At 56.2% G+C, this 13924-nt stretch overlaps 1 protein-coding gene across 2 annotated transcripts; it reads right to left on the reverse strand.

The window, feature by feature from the left end:
- Positions 1 to 2335: 2335 nt before the first annotated feature.
- Positions 2336 to 13683, reverse strand: INSYN1 (inhibitory synaptic factor 1). 2 transcript variants are annotated; one of them, XM_082734321.1, is made up of 3 exons: positions 13546 to 13683; positions 12398 to 13124; positions 2336 to 3175 (listed from the first exon to the last, which is right to left on the reverse strand). In XM_082734321.1, exons 2-3 carry the CDS (start codon positions 12551 to 12553, stop codon positions 2453 to 2455), a joined length of 879 nt encoding a protein of 292 aa, XP_082590447.1. In that variant the 5' UTR covers positions 12554 to 13124; positions 13546 to 13683; the 3' UTR covers positions 2336 to 2452. The 2 variants fall into 2 exon arrangements, with proteins under 2 accessions (XP_082590447.1, XP_082590448.1); XM_082734322.1 differs by lacking the exon at positions 13546 to 13683 and adding an exon at positions 3846 to 3925 and having other exon boundaries at positions 12398 to 12470.
- Positions 13684 to 13924: the final 241 nt, after the last annotated feature.

Genomic DNA, 13924 nt, shown 5'->3' on the forward strand with positions numbered 1-13924 from the left:
AGCGGTGGGGTGGGGGGTGGGCTTCTGGGAGAGGCCAATGCCTTGTCCAGGGCTCTCTCAGAGATCTCTGGCTCTGGGCCTCCATTTCTTCCTCAGTGAAATGGGGACCATTCTGTAGTTTCTCTACCCTGACTGTTGTTAAGACCAGAAACAATCTGGCCATCAGAGAGGAAAAACAAGTTGGAAGGTAGAAGTGGATGTCTTCCCTCAGAGCTAGGTGATTCCAGACCCGGGAAGGGACTGCCCCATCCCCATGGTCAGATAGGGCAGGCCCCAGCTGGCTCCTTCCTCAGGGGAGCCCCTAGCATCCATCCTCTGAGCCACGTCCTATCACTGAACCGCCCAAGAGTGGCCTTGGACTGACAGAGGGGCTCAGACCCTGAACTCTCAGGCTGGCCCCGGCAATTAGCACAACCACCCACCCCAGACCACCCATGGATTTCTTCTCCAGAGGCTGCACCGTGGCTAGCTCTTCAGGGCTCTGACTCCTGACCTCAGCCCAGGCCTGAAGGGATGAAGGGAGATCCCCACGCTGCAGTCCACACATACTTGGCCCGGCCTGTGTCACGCCAATAGCACCCTCGGCCTCTGTTCCAGACTGGTCTGCACCATCTTTCTGTCTCCCCTCTGCTGGGCTCAGGCAGGGGCAGTCTCAGCAGAGACCCCTCTCAATGGGTCCTGGTGGGCTGTAACTCTACCTTAATTGAAATGGGCAGCAGGGAGGCCCCCCGAGGAATGACATCCTTGCTGTGCCTTGACCACCACTTCCCTGCTCCGAGGGAGGGTCAGTGGATGGAGCTGCAGCTGTCCCGGACTCAAGCTGCCTTGGGGGGAGGGGGCAGGCAAGGCAAAGCAGTGGCCCAGGGACAGCTCCCAGTTGGGGGTGTGTATGGCTTCTTTCCCCATACCCCTTGATGCTCCCCTCCCTGGAAAACACTGGAAACCAGGCTGGGAGTCACATTGATCACAGTGCATGTCCAATCCCATTTCTTATCTTGTCAAAGGCCCACAGCAGCCAGTGAGGTAGGTGAAGACTAGCAGCCCCATTTTCTAGACCAGGTAGATAGGCTCAGAGTGGCAAATGGACTTGCTCAAGGTCACAAAGCTGCAAGAGAGCAAAGCCAGGGTCAGCCTGGAAACCACACACTCAAGGGAGGCAGGGTGGCACAGGCTCTGTGACTTCAGGGCAGTTACTTAACATCTCTGAACCTTGGTCTTTCCATCTGAAAACTGGGGACAGTAAGAGTTCCTCTCTTATCAGGTTATTGGGAAGATCAAATGAGATAACGTTCTAAAACACACTCAGTATAGCAGTGGCAGAGACCTGCCCAAAAACGGTGAGCAGGGATTGTGATTATTGGCTCAAGAATAGGCAGGTGCTGTCCCTGTGGAGGCCGCGCCCCAGATGAAGCCTTTTTACCTGTGGGTTCCCATGTTGTCTCTGCTGGTGGCCCTCGAGACCTGTTAAAGTGGGTTCAGGTCCTTGTGTGAAGAAGCAGGGGCCTCGTAAGGCCTTTGGATTCCTCTCTGGGTCTGCCTCCTTGGAGAAGTTCAGGTGCCTGCCATGAGCCCTCATTCACAGCTCCCCCCGCCCCCGTGCCCCGTGGCTGCTGCCTGCTTTTTCACATGGGCCTCAGGTCTACACTGGGCCTACTCAGGCCACACTAGGCACTGGCTGGGGCTCTGCCCTGAGTCTTCTGTCCCTAGAGGACAAAGCTGAGGATGGGGGCTAGAAGGATTGGGGATGGTCGAGTCTCCCCAAACCTAGTCTCCCCTAACCTAGCCTGATCTTCCAGGGTCTGGGGAAGCCCGCTCCCCAGCATGGAAGCCTGCCCATGCTCCTGCTCTGTGTCCTCAGTAACCCTGAGATGGAAGGGGGTGGGGTAGGGTTATGGATCTCCAGGTAAGTTTGCCTTTGGAAAGGGGAGGCAAAAGTCAGCCCTGGAGCAGAAAACATGGGGGGAGGTGGATGTAAATGATCTTGGGTCTGGCTGGGGTGACCCAGGGACCCGCTAGGCCCTCAGTCCTGCCTGTCAGACCAATAGTTAACCCTGACCTTGGACTCTGCTCCTTGTGAGCTTGCCACCTACAGATAAATCCCCTCCAGGACAGGGCCAGCTCCAGGGCCAGAGCGAGCAGCCAGAGCCAGTATGCTCAGGAACCTGAGAGAGGAATCCCACCTAATTTACATACTTTTGAACACCCCTTCCAGGAGCCCTGTGATGAGAAGGAAGGGAAGGGGCTTCTGGCCACCCCTTCTGGGACCTAGATGGTGAGGGGGCACCTCTGTGTCTAAGATGAGCTCCGAGAAAGCTCTGGGGCCTTTGGGGCTAGATACTTAGCATTTTAAAATTTTATTATGACTGCATTTGTTTAAATATATATATATGTATATATATATATATATTTATAGCTCTATGTACCCACCGCCCCCCAGGCCCCTCCCCAGCCCCTAGTTTTTCCCCTTGGCTTTCTGTTTGGCAGCCGTGTAGGGCAGCAATGTCTGAGTGCTCTTGTCTGACACCGTTTGGGTGCTGCTGTTCCTTGTGACCCTTCGAGTCTGCTCGGGGGCCAAGGTGGGGCCTGGGCGGCGGCCAGTCAATGGAGAGCGCCTTGGCTTATAAGGAGTGGGGGAGGGCTTGAGGGGGCCCACATGGGCCTCTGGACGTGGCGGCTCTGGGGACAGGCCCACCTCCTCCTCCGCCACCGCCTCCTCACCGTCCTCTTCCTCGTCATCACAGCACAGAGCGTGGTAGAGCACTTTGTCGCTGAACCGTACCCTCTCGCGCGTGCCCGGGGTCCGCTGGGGCAGCTGGCCCTTCACAGGGCCAGCACCGAAGGCCTCCTCGCTGGAGGAGTCCGGGGTCTCCACCCGAGGCCCATTGGGGATGGGCGTGCCGCCATTCATGAGCCGGTAGTCAGGGCCAGCCCCGGGCCGGGTCAGCTCAGGGCCGTCCACGGAGTCCGAGGGCGTGGATGCGTCCAGGAAGGAGCAGAACTCCCAGCTGTCTGAAAGGATGTCCGCCGTCATGAAGTCCAGGTGCCCCAGGTCGAAGGGGCCGCCCACGCCCGCCTTGTCACTGCTGGAGGTGCTGCTCACAGTGGCCGTGGTCCAGTCGTCTGGCTCCAGTTCAAAGTCGAAGTCTGAGGTTAGCTTATCGATCTGGCTCACCACCTGGCCGGGGAAGGAAAGAGGGGTGAGGGGGCCTAGCATCATATGGGTGCAAGCATGTCCCCGTCCCACCCTGCTAGATGCCTGGCTGATGACCCCAGAGGATGGTCACGGGTTTGTCCACCTGTTGAGGGCCCATGTTGGACAAGGGTGAACAGGTTTGGGCCATTTCCTACTCCTCAGCCCCTCCTTCCAGCCTTGCACCCTCACACCCCTCTTCCCCAAAGCCAGCTGCTGCTCTAGGCACAGCCCTGGTGCTCAGAGCTCCATTTTCCTTAGATGGAGAGGCAGCTGTTTACACAGGGCTGACCCTCCAGCAAGGCCACTCAGTGGAGAGATGAGCAGACCACACACCTTTGGAAAAGAAATGATATGGGGTGACCATGAGGAAGACTCTGCCCCCGTTTTCCAAACCCTCCTGGACCAGCTTGTGCTGCTGGTCAATGACTATCCTCGTGGGTCTCCTCCACCGCACCCCCACAAACCCCAGAGCCTCCTCCCTCCGTCCCCACCCTGTGCCCTGATGAGTGGAGATCAACCCTGGCTGTTGGGGAAGGAATAACACAAGCATCATTTGGTAAGCAGTAAGGAAACCCCCCTCTCAGGCTCAGAGCCGCTTGTGACAAGCACTTAGGGGGCAGCTTGGCTGCCAAGCTCAGGGCACCCAACTCACCCCATGTGCAGGGACACCCTGCCTCTATCCAGGTGGCCTGCCTCAGGACGTCCCCTCGCCTAGGCCCTGCAGCACAGAAACTGGGATGAAGACAGTGAGGGGAAAAGGGAGACCCCATCAGAGATGTCAGAAGAGGACCGTGTAAGAGGAGGAGAAATGATTCCGACCAAAACTGAAAACAGCCAAACAATAATAGCCAAGTAGAGAGACCAAGAGACCCAAATGACCCAAGGACAGGACATACACAGTGAGTCACTGAGCCCAGGATCCGTCCCAAGCACCTCCCTGGGGCTTTTTCCCAGGGTCAGAGCAGTCTGTTACTGAACAAACTAAGGAAGTCCGTAGTCTAACGGATGTTTATGAGGATGACTGCTGCCCAGGGGTGTGCTAGGTGGTCGGTGAGGGGTGGGGTAGAGAGTCCCCCAATGTGCAAGATGAAAACAAAGCCAAAAATCATGGATTGAGGTGTTTGGGGGCAGCAGGAAGTTTACTTGGTCAGAAGTTGGGGCAGGGGAGCGGTTTCTGATGGTGACCTGGTCCGTCATTTTCCCTCTGAGGCTCAGTTTCTCAATCTGCAAATGGGGAGGTTGGGTGAATGGTTTATTTCTAAGGTCCCTTCCATCTCTGACATTTTAGAACTCTGTGTTTATAGGGATGACTTGAGAAGCTGCTTTGGGGTGTCCATGCCTAGGGATATCCACTCCTCATAGCTCCAGGCCCCCAGGGTGGCAGGGACACTTGGCTGAAACCTGCAGACTGGGGGAGTTAGGACATTTGGATTTCAGATTTAACTTGGACATTGTTCTGTGTGTCTTTGGGTAAGTCACATAACCTCTCTGGACCTCAACCATTCAAGTGTGATGACCCCAGCCCTGCCATCCTCACCAGGGCTTCATGTTTAGCAATGAGGAGGGCTGTGAAAAGTCTCCCTGGGGCACTGATTAGAACAGTGTCATCATCTCCCATCTCTGAGCACCTACTAAGTGTCAGACTTCCACCCATGAGATCATCCTCTCCTGAGCTTCTAGAAGATACACCACAGGCACAAGTAACTACAGGGGATGGGGGGGGGTGCTGTAGTTTCCAGCCCCTCCTGCTGCTCCCCTGCAAAGTTGCACACCACTATGAGGTGCTGCTGTGATTTCTGGGCTTGGGCAATGGAGATAGGGTCCCACTCTCCAATCTGGCCACCCTGTCTTATGCCCCCCACCCCCAAGTGACTCCCTCTCCCTCAGAAGCCCTTGCTCAGCCCGAGCCCCACTTGAGGGTTGGGAGCCCCGGCCCAGAGCAGGGGGCTCGGCTCGCACACTGGAGTGTGCTCCAGCCTACCCCCTAGAGTTTCTGATTCAGTAGGTCCTGGGGTGGGGGAGGGGGACTTGGGAAGGCACATACCCAAACTTTCAGGGGCTAATCCAGGGGCATACTTTGAGAACCACTGGCCTGAGGCCTGGGATGGCAAAGACCCAGAACCTCAGAGTGCTGCCAGCCTGAGGGGAGGCCCTGTGTCTCTGGGACAGCCATACCCTCAAATGAGACCCTGACCAAGTTGAGCCTGAGTCTGCTGTTGCACAGGGTGGGGACACAGCTAATAGGAATCTGGTTGAGTGACAGGCTATGACCACACAGGGTTGGCTGAGGCCAGGCTGGGCCCAGAATTGGAGCTCCTAATGCCCTGTGAGGAAGACCACACAGGCCAGGGATCTCTAAAGGGGCAGTATCTCTAAAGCTGTCAGGCCTGGACACTCTCCTTCCCACCCAAGAAGTTCCTGCAGGCCACCTGCTCAGGCAGCCTTCCCATTCAGTCCCTTCCCCTTCTCCATCAGAACACCCTTCTCTGGTTTCATCCCCAGGGTATGGAGGGATGGGACAGAGGGGGACTAGCAGTCATGACAAGGAGGCCACGTCTCAGCTAAGGAACTTGAAGCACGTGATTTTCCCTCTCCAGTCTCGGTGTCCTCCCTGAAAGTGGGATGAAACTTCTCTCCTCACCAGGGTGACGGGGTCTCACTAGTTATGGGTGTGGCTTAAAACACAGAATTGGCACCACCAAGCACTTAAGAAGCCAGACTGTGGAGTCCAACCCTGGCCTCACCCTGACAGGCTGTGTGACCTTAGCCAAGTTACCCAGCGTCCCTGTGCTAAGTGTCTTCATGAAGGGGAATTTGAGTTGTATCTATTTGATAGGGCCATTGGGAAGATTTAATGACATGACGCACGGGAAGCAGGTAGAACAACACAGACTAGATCAGTACCCACCGTGTGCCCGTGGGTGCTCCTATGGGACCAGGCGCCTGCACCAGGCCCAAGAGCGGATGGGAGTTTCCAGTGCCTGTGGCAGAATAATGGGACATGTTGGGCATTTCAAATCCTAGCACATGGGGGGTACCTATGTTCCCTCAAGTAGGTCTGTCTCCAGACAGAGCAGAGGGAAGCAGAAGAGGGTCTTATGGCCAAGAGGTAATGAAGCTCAAAGGCAAATCTGGCCCCGAGCCTGAGGGACAGGCATAGCTACTTGCTGAATGACATAAGTGAGGATCAGAAAGAGGAGTCATGTGCCCAGTGTACCCAGACGGTAGGCAGGGCCCCTCTACCTCACTTCATGGGGTCCGTGGGCATGGAGGAGGGCGGGCAATCCCCACCTTACCTGCCTGTCTGCTTCGGATGCCTCGAAATCTGTGATTTCTCTCTGAGATTTAATAATCATTTTGCCTGCACATAATTTGGGATTGTCTTGGAGTGCAGGGAAATAATTATATATACAGAAGGACCGAGAGGGGGAGAAGAGAGAATGGAGAGAGAAATGACAACATAAAAATCTGAGAATCATAGAGCCTCAAAGCCAGAGGGACTGGAAACACTGTTGACTTCAGCCCCTCACTGTGCTTGCTGATGAGGACACTAAGGTAAGCTCCAGGCACTGGAGGAGTGGAACAGAGCCCACAAGTCAGGAGTCCTGGCACCTTAAGAACAAGACTTGCCTGATCTGGAGGGGAAGGGTAGGGCTGAGAGCCATGACAAACCTGCCCCACCCCGAGGGCGTCCCCAACTGCTGTCCTGTTCACTGCCTCAGCTAGCTCATCTGAACGACTGTCCCTGTCTGGTGGCAGCTTCCTGCCCCACTCCTGCTACATTTAAGGCACTCAGTAATCAGACAACGGGACCATGTCACCCCTCCACTTCCAGCACTTCCCTGCTACCCAGACTCCTGAGCCTCTCGAAAGCAAACCCCCACCAACTCTGGCCTGGAGGGTCTTTGTCCTCCAGCAGGTGCTACCAGTCTGCCAGGCTTGCCTCCTCACCAGCTCTACACACTCCCCTGAGCCCGCTTCTGCCTCTGGGCCTCACCTGGGATGCTCCCTCCTTTGCTACTCATCCATCTCACTTCCAGAAGGAAGTCTTCTCTGACGCTCCGTTGAGGACAGGTTCCCTATGACAGGCTCTCAAGGCACCCTGTGCCTTTCCTAAAAATATTTTCTGATATTTATCACTGCTATACTTTAATGCGCATGTATGTTATATGATGGATGTCCCCCCACCCCCGAGACAGTAAGCCCCCCGAGGGGTGGGACTGGGAATGTTTTGCCCACCATGGCAACCCCAGTTGGCACAGAGATTGGCACACTGTTGGCAAATACAGCCATTGATGAGTGGATGAGGTGAGACAGAGGCCTTAAAAATATTGCTGGGGGCAAAAAACAAAAACAAAAACAAACAAACAAAAACATTGCTGGGGGCTGCTCTTCTGAGAGGGAGTTCCACAGTTCTCTCTCGCCTGCCCAGCCCTCCCTCCAGCCCTGGCTGAGCCTCCATGCCAAGGAAAGCACATCTGTGTTCCCTAAGGCCCCAGAGTCAGGGCTGAGGACTCAGGACTCCCAGCACAGGTATCTCCCTCATCTCTGGCCCCTTCACCTCCCTCGGCAAACTGCTACCTCCTCCCCTCCCTCCCAGCTCCCCAGGCAGCTGGTTACATAACTGGAGATCTGCATTATTTATGACCACTGATTATTTTTTAATTTTGTGATTATGTTATTTATTGTCTTGCGGGGGGAGGGGCTGTGGAGCTGGGGAGGGGGGAGAGAGCTGACTGTGATTTATGACTCTCATCCTGCAATTTGGCCTAATTGGCCAGAGAGCTTCGTGAATCTGTCCAAAGGAAGAGAATGCAAAGGGAAAAGGGAGGAAAGGAAGGTGAGGAAAAAATAAATAAATAAATAAATAAGAAGAAGAAAAGCTCCGCACAATTCTTGCTGAGCTGCGGGTGATAGAGCTGACCCACTTTGGCACAGCTCCGTGGTCCCCAGCCTCTCCTGCCCTGCTGCTTCCTGGCCGGGCCACAACCATCTCGTGCCTGCACAGCCCCTGGCTCTCCATGCCGCCCCAGAGGCAGCCCCTTGCCCAGGGGACTGCACAACTGCTAGCAGGCCTGTTCCCTGTGAAAACCAGGTGTGTGTGTGGGATCCTCCATGGCCACCCCAGGTGGGCAGGCATGCCAAGTTATGTCCCCCCACAGTGAACCTGAGGTTCATTTATGAGTTCCTATGCTGAGTGACATCTTGGGCAGGAGGAAGGGGAGGAACTCAGCTTCTGGAGGGCAAGGATGAGAGTATTTGACCCTGACTTTCAGGGCCCTGCAGCTGGTGGGGAACTAGGAGAGCAGTGGGGAGGCAGGTGCCCATCCAGAACCACAAGTAGGAGGTTGCTGGAGAGCATGTGGTGTTCTCACGGAGGGTATATCTGAATACCATGGTCTACAAGGTTCTGTGTAATTGGACTCCTTGCTCTCTCTTTGACCTTTCTTTTTTCCTGCTTTTCTCCTCCTGGTTCACCCCACTCCAGCTGTTCTGGCTTCCTTTTTGCTGATCTCGAACATGCCAAGTACACTTCCATACTTCCTCCTCAGGACCTTTGTATGAGCTGCACCTACTGCCCGGAAGGCTCTTCTGGATATCTATTTGTCTTGTACCCTTTGGGTCTCTCTTCCAAAGGCATCTCATTGGAGACCCCGTTCCCCCATCGCTGTCACTCTGCACCCCTTTCCATGCTGGAAGAGGGTGGCACTGTCTATCGCAGGAGAGGCTGAAGGGTACCAGCCAGAAGGCCCGGGGCCTGGCTCGGACCACTCCAATCATGGCTAAGAAGCTCATAGGACTCCAAAAGAACAAGGCCACACATGGAGTAAGGAGCCGGCGAATGCCAGAATGTCTCATTAATAATATCGAAAAGATGTGGAGCTAGTTTTGTGTCCATCTCTGTGCTAAGTACTTTATACACGGTAGTACATTTAATTCTTACAATAGCCTGGGGCTGGTTGCGGAGGTATAACATTCAGTATCCTCATTTGCCAGAAAACAGAAGCCCAGAAAGGTGAAGTAACTTGACCAAGTCCACACAGCTAGGAAGGGAGCGGATCTTGGATTTGAACCAGAGACCTCTGGCTCTAAGAGCCTGTGCTCTTAGCCTCTGGACTGCGCTGCATCTCTGAGTTAAGATGTATGGAATTTTGTGTAGCTTCGAGAGCCTGCTGGGATTGGCCTGGCATCCTGGAGTATTGGGGAACCTAGGAGAATGAGGGCTAATTAATGATCGACTGTCACATCCCTCTGCGGCAGTTTCAGTTTTCAAAGCACTTTCACATTCCTCACCTCTCTTAGTCCTTTAAGGAACTTTACCCACCCATGGGACGGACCTCGCTTCCTATCACATGGGGGAGCCCGGTGAGAGCTGGAGCAAGGGTCTGGGAGGGCGGGGGAGCTTTGGGAGAGGGAACTCCAAAACCTTTAGGGCCGTGTTAGCCCCACTTACCACATACCAAGCCCCAGAGAAATCCTTGTAAGAGCATCCTGAGATGGGGAAGATTGGCATCCCCATTTCAGAGATGAGGAGACAGAGGCTCAGGGTCTGGGGGAGGAAGTGCTTTAGTGTCTGTCGTCTTTCTGTGAATTTCAGGCTGTATGCTCCAGGGGACAAGGAGAGTTTGCCCTGATCAGTGGTGTCTGGGGCTAAGGGAAGTGGAGCAGCAGGACGAAGAGAATGGACTAGCTCCTTCAATCAAGCATCCTGTGGTCTCCCCCCGCAGTCTTGCATGCAAATCTTGCCTTTATATCTAAGTGTTTTGCTGTCCTCAGCTCAGTGAGCCTTGAGCTGGTCGTGTCTGGGGAAGGAGGTATAATGAACAAACAAGCACCTGCCTCTACGCTCTGGACCTTGGGTCTATCCATGCCCCGGATGGGCATGGGTAGACCCAAAGGGACTGAGAAGAGCCAGGTAGATCCTGCCTTAGAAGCCCCCTTGGAGGATCAAGAACCAAGATCACAGGGCTATAACCCCATACGCCAAACCAAGTCATGGCATCCCCATTGAGTAGCTCCATTCCTGACAAATCCCATCACACAGGAAGTCAGCTAGGGTGTCTCCTCTTCTGCCTGGGCCTCCCAGAGCCTCACCTGCCTTCCTCAACACTCCCTTTGGCCCATCACCCCGTGTTCAGACCCTGCCTGGGGGATGGGGGAGTTCTGAGGCCTGTCCCCCTCCCAGCTGGGTGCCATTGGCAGCGGGCAGGCAGTGGCATACGGGGTAGATGCTGGTTGCCGTAGCAACCTGCCAAAGTCTTGGGTGGAGGCACATGGCCTCCAGGGTATATAGGGGGAGGGAATGCATCTCTCTCTGTCCTGGCTCAGGCCTTTGGGCTGCACAGCCTGTGGACCTGAGGCTCTGCTGTTCGAGACGTGGGGGTGGGTGAGTGTATGTGCTGAGAAGAGAGAGAGGGAACATCTAAAAATCTGCAAATAAATCCTAGTACTTCTGGTGTCCCTGCCTCGTCCCCAGAAGGGCGCCCCCCTCAGGGCATCACGGCATGAGCATAAGATAGCATCTCTAGAAGACCCAGTCAAGATGCAAAAAGGTCGCTGGCTGGCCCACCTGCTCTAGCCTCAGAAGAGGCAACAGGAACCTGAGTTCCAGTTAGTTCTGTCCCTGGTAGGCTGTGTGAGCTTGGATAAGGCCCTAGCCCTCTCTGGGCCTCAGTTTCTTCAAACAGAAAATGGACAGGGCTGGTATGGATGACCTATGGATGACCTGGAGGACCATGTTTGGGGGAACAGGGGAGGCGGATTGGGGAAGATGCTCAATTGAGAGTAGGTTCTGTGCTGTCATATTTCCAGGCTTAGAGTCAGTCCTGGCTTTTTTCTGGGTGGGCTCTTTCCTGGCATAAGTCCCATACCTTTGCCCAAGACCGAGACTCTGGATGGTTCCCATGGCCCTGATGGACCCAAAGAGGGTCTAGAAAAAGATGGGCTAGGGAGTGACAAAGACGGGTTTTGTTCTTTGGACCAGTGAGGTTGGGAGAGGAGGGGTCGCTTGGGGGCATCTGGCTTTCACCACAAGGCTGATTCTGGGTTGAGGGGCTGCCCTGCCCTACCCCACATCAGGTCATGTCCCAGCCTCTCCACAACCCCTCTGCTCTGGATACAGCTCCCTTCAAACATCTCCTGCTCCTTGGCTCTCAGGTCAGGCTGCAGTTGGCACCTACCATCACCCCTTCTTCTCAATCCTCCTAGAGCCCCCATCCTCCCGCACAGCTGGCTGGGGAAAGCAGGAACCCATAACTCCCGTTAAATCACTCTTTCTGCTATCTCTGCAGGGGCCCTGGTTATAGGGAGGTGAAATTTGCCTAAAGCCCACCTGGCTGGCATAATGGCACCCAGTGGGCAAATTCAGGCCAGTGGCTCAGAACGCTGGTCATGCATTTTGGGCTTGAACACAGCCCAGGGGGCAGGGCTGAGGACATGTGTACCTCATTACCCCAGCAATGTGGGAAGCAGTAATTAAACCGGGCTCCACTTAGAGAGACAGAGAGGGACACACATCTCAGGATCTCTCAGTGACTTTTCAGCCTTGGCAGAAACATTCAGAACTCTGGACAGGGATGCACGCATTTAGATGAGATTCCTGCCCCCAGCCCCCAGCCCCCAACCAAAGTACACAGGAACCCTGGTACCCACCACTAGCAGCCCCTTGGATGCATTCCCATCTCAGGGCAGGGAGCATATAGCTGCTTCAATTTTTCCAGGATCAAGGGTTCTGAGTAGCCTGAGTGTGACTTCTCGAGAATGCTCTGAGCTAGGCCTTCTCAGTAGGGCCATCAACACTCTTCCAGAACCGTTTCTGAGCAGGTCGGAGTCTGGGAGGCAGATGGTGGGATCAGAAGCCAGCTTGGGCCCCAGGAGAGTGTCTCCCACTAAGAGGCTACGGTGGGATTTAGTCTATATTTATCACCTTGGCAGCCCCGAGTGCTAACCACAGAACCCTGGGCCCATGACATGTTGCCCAAACTGGCTCTGCTACCTCAGGGCCCCGCTAGTCCTGGAGTATGCTGAGGTCCCGAGCAAAGCAGATTTGGGGGAAAGGAGAACAAGGAAAAGAAAGTACCCAGCAAAGTGACACGTGTGCATGCAGCTTTGAGTACACACACACACAAATGGAAACACATATGTGTGTTTTTTGGGCCAGGCCCAGGAAAACTGGTCTGGGGGGCTGCCTGGCCCCTCACTCACCTCCCTTAGCTCCTTGGCCACCTCCTTGAGTTCCTGCAGGATGCCCTCAAGCTGCCCGATGACCATCTTCATGCGCTGTCGGATCCTCTCCCGCTGGCCACCACTGCTGGGGTCGTCACTGGGCTGCCCGAGGTCCGGGGCGCCCCGAATGTTCATCCTTTACCACGTTGCTGCAGGCCTGCCCATATTCCCCCCAGCCGGGCACACGCTGCGTCTGCCACCACGGAGCCCCCCTCGGCCAGGCAGAGCTCCACATCTTAACGGCCCCCCAGCCCACCCTGGCCCTGGGTGGCCTTCACCCAGCCCCTGCCCCCTGCCACCCCCCCTCCTCTGCCTCTGGGTGGGGAATGGGACACCCAGAGGAAGACAGAGTCTGACGGAGGGGGTCAAGGTGAGGACACAGGAGGACAGGGGGAGGGGCCTTGGGCCTCAGGAGTGGCCGCCAGGACTTGGAGTGCCTGTGCCTGGGCTGAGCTGATCTCTGGCTGAGCCTGGACACCGAGGCAGGGGGATGACTCTGCAGGGACTAAGGGTAAGAGATGCCCTTGGGATGGGGGAAGGCAGCAGGAATCCCTCACAACTCCTAGGAGGTTGCAAAGGCAGAGGTCTCCGGGTGCAACTGACACCTGCAGAGGGACGGTGGCTGGGGTCTTCCAGATGTGGTTGTGGTGGGGGCTCCAGATGTGGGCAGCTCTGAAAAGGGAGCTGGATGGAGAAGGGCAGCCCCCTGCAGAGAGAGCAAGCCTGGCGTCAGCCCTCCCAGGCTGCACCACCAGCCGGCAAGCAATGCCGCTGCCTCCCTCCTCTCGCCAGCCTGCACCCTTCGTCGCTGGGGATTTTTTTTCCTTTGTGGGGAGGGGTGATGGAGGCAGATTATCTACAGCATAGCCCTTCCTCTAGAAGGAAATGAAGGAGTCCCTGCTCTAAAGGCAGAAGTCCTCAGCCTGCTACGGGGCACCCTGCCCTAGCTTCCCCAGTCCCCCGTGCCTCCACCCCCCCAGCCAGGCCTTGTCCCGCTGGTTCACGAGAGGGCCTCTCCAGTCCTTCGTCCTCCCTCCCAGTGCCCCCAGGGTGCCCTCACTCCCAGCGGACCCTCCCTTCCTCAGCCCCGCCTTCCCTCTGAACCCCCGCTCTGCTCCCGGACTCACCAAGGGTGGGGGCACCAGCCTTCCTTCCCAGCAGCGTCGGGGGCCAAGCCCCAAGAGGACGTTGGGGGGCCCCCAAGGCTCCCTAGGGCGGGCTTCTTTCTCTGGACCCTTCGGCCCCCGGCCACAGGGAGGTCCTCAGAGCCGCCTTGGGAGACATCTGGACGGTGGGAGGGGGCGGGGCCTCCGCGCTCCAAGGAAGGGGGCCGGAAAAATCTCCCCCAACCCCCGCGGGGCTCCGGGTCGGGAACCAGAGAGGGTCCGGGGGGCTCGGGGCTCCGAGGCCACAGGTGACCCGGGCGCCGGGCGACCGAGGCGACGCCGGGCCGGTCCCAGCGTGTGAGCCAAAGTCGGAGGGATCGGAGGGCGCCGGGATCCCCTC

Source organism: Mustela nivalis, assembly GCF_964662115.1.
Source record: "Mustela nivalis genome assembly, chromosome: 6".
Taxonomy (NCBI): Eukaryota; Metazoa; Chordata; class Mammalia; order Carnivora; family Mustelidae; genus Mustela; species Mustela nivalis.

Bases quoted from the DNA above. Each gene is read 5' to 3' on its own strand.
- INSYN1 (XM_082734321.1), bottom strand. From the start codon at position 12,553: ATGAACATTCGGGGCGCCCCGGACCTCGGGCAGCCCAGTGACGACCCC. The intron at 3,176-12,397 runs GTGAGTGAGGGG...TTCCCCGGCCAG, and splicing joins TGGCCAAGGAGCTAAGGGAG to GTGGTGAGCCAGATCGATAA.